Raw genomic sequence first — 14,347 nt, forward strand, 5'->3', positions numbered from 1 at the left:
CTGGAGTTTTGATCTCCTCCATACCTGCTTCATGCCCTGGAGGACGGGGCTGTGGCCCCCCCACACCCTCTAGCAGATCATCACATGAAGGAACCTTTTAAAAAAACAAGCGCGTCCATGCTCACAGGTGTACACACGGGTGATCACACCCACAAACTACACCCTTTTTGGCTCCTACCTCAAAGCACACTGTGTTCTGTTGATCTTATGTGCTGCACAATAATGTTTAACATTTAGTATTTACTGTCATATTCCCATATATCATTGTGATGTTGTTTATTCTGTTACTCTTGTTCTCTTCTGCTTGTTTTCTTTTTTCTTTCTCAGCAGGTGATCCAGGTGATCGATAGATGTATTTTTTTTTTCTGCTCGTTCTGTTAGTTTTTGTTTTTTGCCCTTCTCCCCCGTCCCTCTTCTCAGCTGTTTCTCTTTCTTTCCCCCAGTCAAGTCTGTCCCGTATTCAGTAAGTGAAAATAAAATAAACAATAAAAGGTGAATCAAATGGACCATTACGGCAAGGCTGGGATGATCAATTTGGTAAAGTAAATCCGTTGGGCATCTTTCTTTGCCTTTAGACAATAATTCTGATGCAAAAGAGCCAAACGGGACAGGCAAAAAAAAAAAAGAAAAAAAAAAAGAGGAGGACACTGGGACAGGAGGAGGTGCAGAGGGTCGGAGTAACAGAGGAGGACGCTGGGACAGGAGGAGGTGCAGAGGGTCCTAGTAACAGAGGAGGTGCAGAGGATTTGAGTAACAGAGGAGGACGCTGGGACAGGAGGAGGTGCAGAGGGTTGGAGTAACAGAGGAGGACGCTGGGACAGGAGGAGGTGCGGAGGGTCTTAGTAACAGAGGAGGTGCAGAAGGTCGGAGTAACAGAGGAGGACGCTGTGACAGGAGGAGGTGCGGAGGGTCTTAGTAACAGAAACTAAGCATACCAAACCAGTTATTGTCATTCATCACAAGGATTCAATTTGTTGAATTTCATTTATTTTGTTTAGACTGATACAAACAGAGAAGAGATTTTAGAATCACAGATTTGATATTTTCTCTGCATTCAACACATTTCTGTTCTGGTTGTTACTGATAAACATAAAAAGTTGAACGCATCTTTTTGGTCACTGTGTTCTGCTGCCACCTGCTGACAGAGTTGGATATTACGCCATAATGAAAGTTTTAGAATAAAATCTTTATTTCATAGACTTGATTAATCAGATCTTTATTTGAAACAATCAAACTTGATTGATTTCTCTTTGGAAATGTATTTCCATCTAGTCAGCTGTTAGTGTGTCATGTGACTCTTTTATAATCGGAACACGTGGAAGGTCACAGTGGATCTTTAAAGTGTGATGAAGAGGAGGAACGTCGGGTCTGAGCGACCCAGGAAGCAAAGGCTGAGACTCGAGCATAGACTCCGGGTTTCTGAGGAAGTCCACAGCCTGCGCCAAATGAGGTCACGCCTGTGAGGAACCAATCAGAGAGCAGCGTTCCGTCAAACCTAATGTGAGGCTTATATCTATATTCTGTGTGTGTGTGCGTGTCTGTGTGTGAGACACCAACCAATCAGAGTCCAGCTTCCATCATCCAGACACATCAGAGGACCACCAGAGTCGCCCTGAAAACACCACATTTAAACTTACACACTTACAGCTTACAGACCATCAGCACTGAGAGCACAGCCTGAGAGTCACATCCATGTTACAGGTTCATCCTTTACTCAGTACGACATGCAAAAGAATCAGAATCTGAACACTTTATTAATCCCTGAAGAAATGATGTGTTTACAGTCACTCTGAGACGATAAGAGGAACAGGCTGAATTATATAATACAATGTGTTATAGCGTTACAAAATATAAGAAAGAGCTCTAATATATACAAATAAGTCAATTATAAATATCCAGAATATTACTGTGTGACTGACATTTGACTCTAACCTGTAAAACTTTGTTATTTTACTGTGGAGCGTGTGCAGATAGTGAGGTTGTAACTACTGCACTGTGTGCTGTGCATTAGATGGAGGAGTTGTACAGCCACTGGCAGGAATGATTTCCTGTGTTGTTTAGTAGTGTATTATGGGTAATCTCAGTCTCCCACTGAGCGTGCTCCTGTGAGTGGCCAGCATGTGGGTGGGAGGTCCAGCATTGTCCTTATCTTGGACAATATCCACCTCTTAGACACCACCCTAAGGGAGTCTGGCCCCACAACATTACTAGGTTTGTGATCAGTTTATTGAGCCTGTTGGCATCGGCGACCCCCAACTTGCTGCTCCAGCATGCAACAGCAGAGAGGATAGCACTGGCCCCAACAGACTCATAGAAAATCCTGAGCATTGTCAGACAGATGTTGAAGGACTTCAGAGAGTCTGGCCCTTCCTGTATAGTGCAACGGTGTTTTAAACCCAGTACAGTTTGTTATCTACATGTGCTCTAAGGTATTTATAGTCCTCCACCATAAAAGGGGGTCATACGTTTGCTTGTCCTCCAAAGACTGAACTATACAAACTGAAGTGAATGCTGCAGTACTTCTATATAAAGAACTGCCGTTAGGTTCAGACGCTGCACATGTACCTTCATCTGTCCCTGCAGTCTAAAGAAGAGCTGAGGAGGTGACATGCAGAGTGTGTTGTTCAGATATGAATGGTGTCCTCCTTCGGTGTACAGTAACCTGATGACATAGGGTGGATGTTTAAGGGTTTCTGACTCAGCCCAGCACAGAGTAACCACCATTCGGGTGGATACAGTGGGTGAGAGTGTGTAAACATCTGCATGAGCTGAATAATGAATTTGATATTGTAGGAAAGTTTTTTTTGCATGAGTTTGAACTATCTGAACGGTAAGTACTGGGTAACACCTTCTCCTCTGTCAGTAAGTTTTCGTCAGTGAGCTGAGAGTTATTCAGGGTCTGTTTGGAGGGCTCCGGTTGGTTCTTCCTGATAAAGGCTCTGAGTTCTGGTCACTGATTAAATTGATGATGTTTAGTTCAGGACCTCTGAGGGTAAAACCTTCATTCTTTTAGCTGGTTCACCTCAGAGGTTCTTCTCACCTGTCTAACAGCCCTCCACCTTATTCTCTGTCTCCACCTGTCTACTGAGGTGATGAAAACTCTTTTTAAAGTTTTTACAGCTTCTCCTACTCTGCGACACTGAGTTGAATGTTTGTGCTGTTGTTGGAGTCAGAGGATCTAGAACGTTCCTAGTTTTGAATAAGCTGAAGCTTTAGGCCTAAGACTTTAAGCTCTGATCTTTTGGTGCCCAAACGTTAGCATTACCCTGTCTGTGTTATGGTGGATGTTTGGAGTCCAGGTGAGAGGTTACCTGACAGGAGTCGACCCCTCCCTCTTGGTATCCGGCACAGAGCATGCTGGAGGTGATGGTGTACTCGGGTAGCTGCTGTTGACACAGATCCTGATCCACCAGTGGAATCTCGGCTTCCTGGAGAACATTGGGGAGAGAACCTGAGAGAGAGAGATAGGAAGTGAGAGTGACTGCTAACATGGACTCTACAATAAAGATGACTGCAGTGGTGTCATCCAGTGGTTTTCAAAGTGCAACAGCCCCAACATTTTGGGGCTTTTTTGCTTCAGAGAGCAGACATATTTGTACAAGAGGGTAGCGTGTGTTACGGAATAAATATATATTCTTAGTGCTTATTTTCTGTTTATATTGTTTTATAGAGCACAGTATAGAAGAAACGGCACTTTGAGTTATAATGTGTGGTAAAGGTCACAGAGTACTGTGTAAGACAGGAAACTCTGCACGCTTTGTGCAGGCCTGCAGAGTACAGGAAGTGAAACTAGGTAGAGTGCAGAGCAGGAGTTGTTTTGATCGAAACTATGTGTGACTATGTGTGACGTATAACAGAACTATATTATACGCATTTGGCTTGTAATGCTATAGATTTGCTCAGGATTTGGCCTGTGCTCATCCCTTTCCGGAAAGTAATGCTTGAATAAAATAATAATTATTTTTGACCACACTGAGTCGGAGTCTTTCTCTGTCAGTAAAAGAATATCAAAGAACCGAATTTGATAATTGGTGCTGTGAACCTGGATTCTTTTATGGCAGAGAGGACAAATTTGGTCCAAGGTGGGATCGTGAAATGAGGCGAACAGAGGACCGGTCCAAATTTAAAGGTAGGTAATGTAATTAATATTTTAATTAATTAATATTTGTTTTAAAAAAAAAAAAGCAAAGTGTGCGTATTGGATGAATTCTAAATTATCTGTTCGCCGAGTTAATGATCTTCACCATTAAATTGGCTCGGTAGTGGTGAAATTAAACTAAATTATAAAATTGTTTCAGTAGATTTCTGGTAAATGTCCATGGTGATTTTGGGGTAATTTGTGACAATAAAAGTAAAGTCTGGGGAAATATCTAATGAAAATTTATTGCTGTTAATTTGGGGTAAATTTTAAAGTTGATGGGTTGTGTGTAATGTGAATTGTGTTGTGTCAGCCAAGAAAAACAGATTAGAGTAGGGAATTGAGCATTTGTTTCAGGGTTGGTCCCTTTTGGTCAGAAGGCTAGGCCTGGACATCAGTAAACTGGTGGTTAGAGTCCCAGTTAAATTAATTTCAGGACTGGAGTGGGACTCCTAAGAGTGCACACAAGTTCAGGGGTGAGAACCCCCCCCCCTTGTTTTGGATGCAGGGCAAGGTCCCGCAGTGTCAGGTCATCTCAGTTAGCCACTGCCAAGACTTGGGACTTTGGTTAACGGCCAGTGGTCAGGGACCACTTTCTGTGCATTGTTTGAGTGAAGAGGCCGGGCCTCAGGCGTGACCACCTCAATGTAGAGTGGCGGGTGAAGCGAAGAGAGCCGAGAAAGTAAAGCTTCCGGTCAAGCTGCGGGAAACGCTTTTAAATTAATATAGGACTTAGAAATCTGACAGAAACGGGTTAATTGATCAGCAAGGTGAGACCTGGGCGTATAGGCTTTTAAAGTTGTCGAAATTGTGTAGGAAAACTGGTACCAGGGAAGATGATGTAAAGTGTGTTATGGAAATGGAAATAATGTATCTTGGCATTTGGTGTCTTTATAAACGTGTGAATATATGAGGGAAGTGTAAAATTGTTCTTTGGATGAATGGTCAGAAGTGCATGTTGTTTTGAAAGTGTGATAGAAAAGGGTGTGGCGTGTGTGTGAGAAGATTTGTTAAATGAGTTGAGTGAAGTGTGCTAAAATGCTGCTGAAAGGATTGTGTGAATTGTGCTGCAGAGCTGCGCTAAGAGAATGTTGACGTGTGTTGACAAACTGTTAATTGTGCTGAAGATTTATGCTAAAGGAATTCTGCTAATTATGCTGAGGACTTTGATGCGAAGGATTTCTCTTGGTTAATGCTTGCAAATGTAAAGAGCTTAGTATATATATGTGTGAAGCTGTTCAGCTTGCGTGTGTGGCTGAGGGTGCATTCTTTTTATATAAAAATGAGTAGAATTACAGAGGGTACAGTATATAGAGTGTGAACATAAAACAAGAGTTCGATTAGGCTGTAGAAATTGATGAAAATGCAGTGAAGTGTGTGTGTGTCTGTAAGAAGCACAGAAGCACTGGGAGAGTGTGTGTGTCTCTGACAGGAAGTGAAATGTTTGTAGGCAGTGTGCAGGAAATTGCCTGATGTGTGTGCAACGTGAGAGAGAGAAAGATGTCTTAAAATCTAGATAGAAGAATTAGAGAAATGAAAGGAAATGATATTAAATAAATGTCTTAGTGTGTTAATACAGGTGCCCATGGACTTGGCTCAGCCTCGTGGAACAGTACAGCGGCCAGAACAAAATCATAGTTTAACTTAATTGGGACGACAAACAGTCCAGGCTTTGGCTGAAATTTCACAGCTTCACCGCTCATCCTGTCCTTATCCTGAGAAGAAGCTTAAAGGATGGTCAATCTCTTCCTGAAGACAGACAGAGCAACACCGTGAACTTGAAGAATTAACAGCAGGCAACAAACAGACAGCAGGACTGACCTAAAACACTGAAGGGTCCAGCAGAAAGTAATGCTTGAATAAAATAATAATTATTTTTGACCACACTGAGTCGGAGTCTTTCTCTGTCAGTAAAAGAATATCAAAGAACCGAATTTGATATGTGCTAACTTATCAGCTGCTAACTTAGTTATAAGACTGTAGGTGAGCATGATATCACTTGCTCAGCAGCAACATCCATTGCTTCAGTCTTAGCTGCTGCAGGTTAAACCACTCCAGCTCCTTTTTGCTTGTGTTAATGCTAGCACCATTTTGCTGTATCAACCTGCCTTTACCATACTATAAGACTATTCCTTATTCAATTCAATTTTATTTATATAGCGCCAAATCACAACAAAAGTCGCCTCAAGGCGCTTCATAGGTACAGACCCAACAATCATATGACCGCCTATGAGCAGCACTTTGGCGACAGTGGGAAGGAAAAACTCCCTTTTAACAGGAAGAAACCTCCAGCAGAACCAGGCTCAGGGAAGGGCGGGGCCATCTGCTGTGATTGGTTGGGGTGAGAGAAGGAAGACAGGATAAAGACATGCTGTGGAAGAGAGACAGAGGTTAATAACAGATATGATTCAATGGAGAGAGGTCTGTTAATACATAGTGAGTGAGAAAGGTGACTGGAAAGGAAAAACTCTCTCCTATAATAACACTTAGTTCACAGGTGACCCCTTTCACTCCGCCCACCACCTGTTTGACCTGCTGGTTGGTGCCTCAGGTCAATCAGCTCATGTCCCTCCAGACTCACTAACAGCTTCTTCCCCTGAGCCATTCGGACTGTTAACAAACACTATTCCCCACACCTTCTCCTGCCCACCTGCCCACCAATCTGAGCCATGGTCTGAGTAACTCTCATCACTCAGGCCACTAAGTGGTTAGGGCAAGTCCTTTTGCACTACTTTCAAGCACTTTGCAACTTGTTCTGTATTTTGTACCTTTCAATTGTTTTTTTTTCTCTTTTTTTTAGGAAATATATTTCTCTTGATTGTTCCCTAATCCTGATTGGATCTATTTTGAATTGTCGGAATTACATCTTGTTATAATAACCAGTACAGTTCTGTTTCATTCATTCCTATTAAATATTATCTGTAGGGAGAATATTGGAGAATATGTAATTCAAAATACTATCTTCCAAGCAGAGACAGAATTTACAATTAACCTGAATAAAGCGTTTGTTTAGAGTTTGTGCTGCAGATGTGGAAGCATTGTACATCCCAATCCAGTATCATAACAAAACTACATTATTTTAGCAAAGAATTATAAGAATTATAATGTTACTGAATTTACGTTTACCCTTAGCCAGCAGTTTTAAATTTCCCTCAATGTCGCCCGCTCTGGCCCCTGGAGGACGATTGACTATGGTTGCCGGTGTCTCTAGCTTCACATGTCTGAGAACAGAATGACCAATTACCAGAGTCAGTACGCTACCTTCGGCTGCATCAGCTACAGGGGCTAGCTACGGGTGAATGAAGGGTGCGAAGCCGAGTCTCCAATTCAGTAATCCTGGCCTCCAGAGCTGCAAATATGCTACATTTGTTACAGGTATCATTACTGCCAAAGGAGGCCGAGGTGTAACTGACACAATGAGCAGGAAAGTGCAGGAGGGACAGGTGAAGAGGCCATGCTGCTAGCGAGTCGGCTACGAGCTAAGCTAAGATAGAGAATCAGTAAAGACACAGTGAGTGAATACTTTGGCTATAAATTAGGGAGTGAGTACACAGAGAGTGTGCTTCGGATGAAGCACGTGAAGATTATACTATGAAATAATTTATCTATAAGTTTTTAATTAAATTGCTACACAGACAAGCTACACAAAAACACCACTGTGTGTTGGAACCAATGACTGTATAAAACCAATGACTTTTATACAGTCACTGGTTGGAACAGAAACAGGAAGTGATACTCTACCGCAGAGAGCGAGAAACCAAGTAACAGCGCCACCCAAAAAGGTAATCATAATAATAAGCCTTAATTTAATTTAAATACGCAAGTTATAAAAGCATCCTCCCCCTGTACAGGTGTTATGAAGAAGTTCATTGGTAATGAACTTTATGATAGAGAACAGGTGGACCTGTACAGGACGAGACTGTGGAGGTCAAAGGTTGTGCAACCTGGTGCTTGGTTACCGTCAGTGTTTCGGCCCCAGCCAGCGATGAAACATTTTCTTCCTGCTGTGAAATTCTGACCTTCAGGTGGTAAACACACTGGCTGGACCCACTCTGAAACACACACGCACATTTATCAGCGCCCTGCAGCCTGCCTCCACCCATACCTGTGTTTTTGTGCCGTTACTGACGGGTGAAGTTGATTGGCTGCTGTAGATGCATCATGGCGATGTCGGCCTGTTTGGTCCGTCTGTTGTACTGCTCATTGAAGATGATGCGATCGACTTGTCGGGTCTGAACAGCCTCTGAGGTTTGATCATTCTGAGCGTGAAGACCGAGAACCGCCGACCATGATTGGAGGTCAACGTTCTTCCTGCAGAGACAGACGTGCACCTATGTCTTCATGTCCAACATCAACATTAACACTTGTTAGCGCCCCATGCAGGCAGCAGCTGTGAGCCTCTCACCCATAAACGCAGTGAGCCGCAGTCAGCAGCCAGTCACTGCCAATCACTGAGGCTCCACAGGCATGACGTCCCTTCCACTGAAGAGACACTATCCACGGCCATGCACCCTCCTCAGCATTAACCCCGCCCACCACTCGGCCAGCACCTGACAGTTAGAACAATGTGACTACAGTCAGGCTGAAACACGATCAGGATCATGGGTTCAGGTCATTCATACTCTCACCTTCATCACCAGGTGTCCTGTGCTCTGATTGGTCTGCCTCCCTTGAGACATTTGTGACCTGACGGACTCCACACGCTGAAACACGTTTCATTTCATACATAAACATAAATTCACTGAGCCTGAAACATGTCTGCATTTCTGAGAGTACTCACGCTGGTTATTACAGGCCAGTGACATCACTTCCTCTCTGTGGCAAGTTTCACTGTAACACAACAAGCATTAACATCCACAAAGAAGGTCATGAAAAAGACCTGACCCAAGAGCATGTTTTGTGAGGTCAAAGGTTAGGGAAAAGTGGCAGAGTCCTGTACATCATATTTCTTGAAAAAGTTGTCGCCCCCCCAGCTTCAGTTACACCTCAATGACCATAATCTCTATGAACAATTTCAGTCTGGTTTCCACCCCAATCATAGCACAGAAACTGCTTTGTTAAGGATTACCTATGACCTTCTGATGGCAGCTGATTCTGATCTCCTATCCATCCTCATTTTTCCTGGTCTTAGTGCGGCGTTTGATACCATTTCTCACAATATCCTGCTGAACCGGTTAGCATCCATTAGCATTAGTCATACCCCCCTTGCCTGGTTTGCCTCATATCTCTCAGACCGCACTCAGTTTATCCAATTGAAATTACACTCTTCATGTCTCTGTCCTGTCTCTGCTGGTGTGCCACAGGGTTCAGTATTAGGGCCTCTTTTATTCATCATCTACATGCTCCCTCTTGGTCATATATTCCAAAAATATAATATCAATTTTCATTGTTATGCTGATGACACCCAGATCTACATTTCTTCTAAACCCGATTCATCCCTCCCACCTACCTCCCTCTCAAACTGTCTTATTGAGATTAGATCATTGTTCTCCTCCCATTTTCCTAAACCCAACAGTAATAAAACAGGTTTTACTTGTTGGCACAGCCTCTATCTTAACCAAATCCCACAGTTTTTCCATTAACACTGAAAATACTTCCACTTACATAATATTAACTGACTCCGTCCCTTCCTTCCTCCCCATACTGCTGCCATCCTCGTCCATAGTCTTAGTACTTCCTGGACTGATTACTGTTGTTCCCTCTTATTTGGTCTCCCTAATAAATCCCTTCATAAACTTCAACTTCTTCAAAATTGTGCAGCTCAGGTCTATTACCCCAATTCTTCAGCAGCTTCACTGGTTATCCATAGAAGCCAGGATAAACTTTAAAATCTTACTTCTCACATACATTTAGGAAAACTCACCTAAATGTTCATCTCCTCTACCTAAAGGACCTTTTAGCTTCTTTTAATAATGCTATCAGAGATGCGAGGGCTGCCTATTTCTTACATTTGGTTACAAAGAGCAGAGGTAATCCTAAGGTGCTTTTTAACACCATTAGTGACATTGTTACTCCTGCTCTACCTGTGGCTCCTATTTCATCTAATGAAGACTGAACATTTTCTTTATTTTCTGCTTGCAAAGATTAATAACATAGGAATAACTTCTTGTCATTCAGCACCTGTTATCTCAATCTCCACCCCATCTTGGCCCGTCATCTTGGATACTTTCTCTCCTGTTTCACTACCTGAGCTGGTAAAACTAGTGAATTCAGTGGAAGCATCCTCTTGTCCTCTTGACACTGTACCTGCATCATTATTCAAAAATGTCTTCTGGTTATTGGTCCATCTGTGCTCACTCTAATCAACTCTTTACTGGCGTCTGGTATAGTTCCAGTTTATTTAAAAAAATGCTGCTATTCTCCTGCTTTAAAAAAGACCTCAGCTAGACCCCTCTGTTTGGAGCAGCTACAGACCAATCTCCAAAGTACCGTTAATCACTAAGCTTCTAGAAAAGGTTGTGGCTAAGAAACTTATAGCGGCTCTGGACAAACATAGCATTTTTGATAAGTTTCAGTCCGGCTTTCCATGAGCTCACTCCACAGAAACAGCTCTTCTTTGGGTCTGTAGTGACATTTTGATGAGTAATGATGCAGGAAAATACTTGGTCCTCCTAATGTTGGACCTCACATCGGCTTTTGACAATGTTGACCATCACATTCTCCTCGAAAGGCTTAAACACTGGGTTGGTGTATAGGGTACTGCCTTGGAGTGGTTCTCCTCATATCTACGTGACCGATCTTTTTCTGTGGTGGTCTCCGGTTTTAGGTCATCCTCTACCTCCCTTACTTATGGTGTCCCTCAGGGTTCGGTTTTGAGGCCTTTATTGTTTTTAATATATCTTCTCCCCCTCCAGCACATAATGGGCTCTTTTGAGGACATGTCTTATCACTGTTATGCTGATGATATTCAGTTGTACATCTCTTTTAAGCCCCAGGATTTATCTAAGCTTCAGCTTCTGAATGATTGCTTAGATTCCATCAAACGTTGGATGGCTGCAAATTTCCTCCAATTCACTGAGGGGAAAACTGAAGTCCTCATATGCGCTCCGGACAGATTTTTATCCCAGATAGTGAAAGCCCTTGGTCCTCTCTCAGTGTATGTTAAATCCTCTATCAGGAATTTAGGTGTCACTTTTGACTCGACTCTCACATTGGATGGGCATGTGAAATCTCTGGTTTGTTTTTATCTTGTTTTTATCACTTAAGAAATGTGGCTAAGTTAAGCCCTATTTTAACTTGCCCTGAACTGGAGATAGCTATACATGCATTTATTTCCTCATGCTTGGATTATTGTAACTCTTTGTTAATGTGTCTAAGCAAAGGTTCTCTGGATCGTCTGCAGGTTGTGCAAAACGCTGCAGCTAGGCTCCTGACAAAATCCTCCAAGTATTCACATGTGACACCATTGCTATTTCAGCTACACTGGCTTCCTGTTAAATTTAGAGTACATTTTAAGATCCTGGTCTTGACATTTAGAGCCTTGCATGGACTGGCACCAGCCTACATCTCTGATCTGCTACAGCCCGATGTCCCTAGCAGGTCCCTGAGGTCATCTGATCAGGGCTTACTTGCTATAAAACAGACTAAGATGAGAACTAAGGGTGATATGGCTGATTGTGACCCACACCCATTTTCACACCTTGGCTCTCATCAGGGGGTCCTTTTGTCCCTCTGTGGGGGGAAACTCCCACTAGGTTTAAATCTGGGACTCTCCACTATTTGACCTTAGAACTGAAGAAGCTTCTCGGATGAGAGGTGAAACGTCTTCAAGCAACTCAAAGAAGTCCAGGCGCTTTTCTTTCCAAGCTCCTTAGACTACGATGACCTGGATGACTGAGAACCTTCACAGACATATGGGTGATAGAGCTTCTGCCACTGTGGCCTCAAGACTCTGGAACTTTCTCCCTCATACATTAATAACTGTGGACTCTGTAGTTTTTTTTAAAAAACAACTAAAAACTCACCTTTTTAACAGTTTTTGGTTAAATTTCTGCCTGCTTTATATTGAGTGTTTTACCTTTTGATATATTTGTTATCTTATGTGCAGCACTTTGTGATTCTGTCTAGAAAGGTGCTATATAAATAAAAAATTATTTATTATTTATTTATTATTTATAAGTGTATCCAAAGCTTGTCCTGATCTGCTTCATATCACCACTGTTTCCCGCCCTCTCAGATCCTCACCTCCTATTCATCTTGTGGTTCCTGCTGCTTGTCTTACCACGATGGGGAACAGAGCCTTCGGTTCAGCTCCCCAGCTCTAGAACTCTCTTCCACCAGCCTCAAGAAATGCAGACTCTCTTCCCTTATCTACAGCTCAAAACACATGTGTTCAAGCCTGCTTATTCGCTTTAGTGCTGATTTTGTCTGTTGTCAAGCAATTTTAACTTATTTTATGTATTTTAATAACTATTTTCCTTTTTAGTTTTTCTTTTGTAAGGTAACCTTGGGTTTCTGAAAGGCGCCCTAGTTCTGGTTTGGTTCTGGTACCTGATGTTGGTTTTCAGTGTCCCATCATTGCTGATTGTGATGAGAGCAAACGGCGAGTCTTGTGGCCGAGCCGGCAGGAACGAGGCCTTCCCGGACCTGCAACAAATACCAGATCTGAGTCTACGGGCCTCTTCAACATTTCCTGTTTCTGTTGGAACCTTCAGTCCAGCTGGAACAATCAGGCTCACCTGACAGACAGATGTAAGAAAAAATTAGCTGTTCTTCAAAGTTTCCAGGATTTCTGTATTTAAAAATCAAACTGTTTAACACTCAAACAGTTTGACTAAAGTCCTCAAGTTTCCAGAGAGAAGTAGTTACCTGTATCCGAGGTACTGACAGGTGAAGTTAGACAGTTGAGAGCTCCAGGTGTCAGTGCACACCGTGAACAGAGAAGAGACAATTTGAACCTGAAGCCGACTGGAACCATTTACCTGCAACATAACTGATACACAAATTTCTTAAAACCTGAAGCAGAACAGGTGCTGTGGACAAACTGGGGTCACGTGACTAATTTAAGATGTTAGAGAACTTCCTTGTCACTGTCTTTAGTGAACATCTGCTCGATGAGCTCATCCACCAACACCCACCAACACCAACCCACAAACACAAAAAACTCCTACCGACATTAAACTATATAAAATATTTACAGATGATTAGATTCTGTTTTGATTCACACACTTTGGGGGCAGCATGAAATCAAAATGACCTGATACTGTGTATTTATTATCAGTATTGATTATGAGTGACTTACCACATTTGGCTTCATCAGAGCTGTCGGGACAGTCGACCACACCATCACACTGATTGTTACCATGGATGCAACTTCCTGTCTGACACTGGAACTGACCATCAGCACACGGAGCTGTTCAAACGTCACATGAGCTGTCAGTAATCAATCAGTACATCTTTTGTCATGTTTACGTACCGGCAGGCAAGGAGAGAAGGACCCAAAATGCAGGTTTCAGTGAGGCGAAGTAGAACTCAAAATAACCGCTTTATTAGCAGGTAAACAGCGGACCAACTAAACTGGGAAAATACAAACTAACAGGCAGATACACACGGACGGAAAACAGAGTACAGAATGAAGGTGAGTAGACATTAACGATGCGACAGAGAACAAAGGTAACACAGGGCTAATATACATACGGCAGTAATCAAGGGATGAGGCAGAGGAGGGGAACACACCTGGGAGAAATCACAGCTGACGAGACAGGGGAATAGTAAACTGAGCACACTCACATAAGACACAGACCTTCACAATAAAACAGGAAACCCAGACACAGGGAACCAGACAAGATGCTGAACTGAACAGACAGATTCGCAAACAGACGGGGTGACGCCATAGACAGACAGAGATACAGACGCAGACTCAGAGGCAGACCAAAGAGAACTCAAACAATAATAATCATCATAATAATAAACTAGAAAATGATAATAATAAACTTAAAGCGCTGGGTCACCGACCCAGGACCATGACATCTTTGCTGTCTCTTCACGTGTGATGAGCTCACCTGGTGACCCCAGGTTGACCCCAGAGGTGAAGTTGGCTCTGAATCCTTTCCCAGAAACTGAACTGTCTGTATAGAACCACACTGTAACTTGATTGGCTGTTGAGAAGAAGTCATGGGTGGGGCCATTTCCTGTGAGGACAGCTGGGTAAGACAAAAAGAGAGAAGTTATCACTTGGGTCAGCGTAAAATTCACTTGGACGTCTTCTGG

At 42.8% G+C, this 14,347-nt stretch overlaps 1 protein-coding gene across 1 annotated transcript in view; it reads right to left on the reverse strand.

Moving 5' to 3' along the window:
- Positions 1–976: 976 nt before the first annotated feature.
- Positions 977–14,347, reverse strand: part of tmprss15 (transmembrane serine protease 15) — a 53,716-nt gene continuing 40,345 nt past the window's right edge. The window contains exons 17-28 of the mRNA XM_085290129.1: positions 14,140–14,280; positions 13,380–13,490; positions 12,947–13,070; positions 12,629–12,724; positions 8,919–8,968; positions 8,767–8,841; positions 8,544–8,688; positions 8,268–8,449; positions 8,098–8,190; positions 3,312–3,451; positions 1,558–1,612; positions 977–1,457 (exon numbers count right to left, since the gene is read on the reverse strand). Of these exons, the coding sequence (XP_085146255.1) occupies positions 1,324–1,457; positions 1,558–1,612; positions 3,312–3,451; positions 8,098–8,190; positions 8,268–8,449; positions 8,544–8,688; positions 8,767–8,841; positions 8,919–8,968; positions 12,629–12,724; positions 12,947–13,070; positions 13,380–13,490; positions 14,140–14,280 (1,346 nt within the window). The 3' untranslated portion in view covers positions 977–1,323. The remainder of the gene's footprint in view (positions 1,458–1,557; positions 1,613–3,311; positions 3,452–8,097; positions 8,191–8,267; positions 8,450–8,543; positions 8,689–8,766; positions 8,842–8,918; positions 8,969–12,628; positions 12,725–12,946; positions 13,071–13,379; positions 13,491–14,139; positions 14,281–14,347) is intronic.

The sequence above is a fragment of the Mchenga conophoros genome, linkage group LG10 (genome assembly GCF_057382185.1).
Source record: "Mchenga conophoros isolate Kocher_MC1m ecotype Shallow Benthic linkage group LG10, M_conophoros_male_GT1.1, whole genome shotgun sequence".
Classification (NCBI taxonomy): Eukaryota; Metazoa; Chordata; class Actinopteri; order Cichliformes; family Cichlidae; genus Mchenga; species Mchenga conophoros.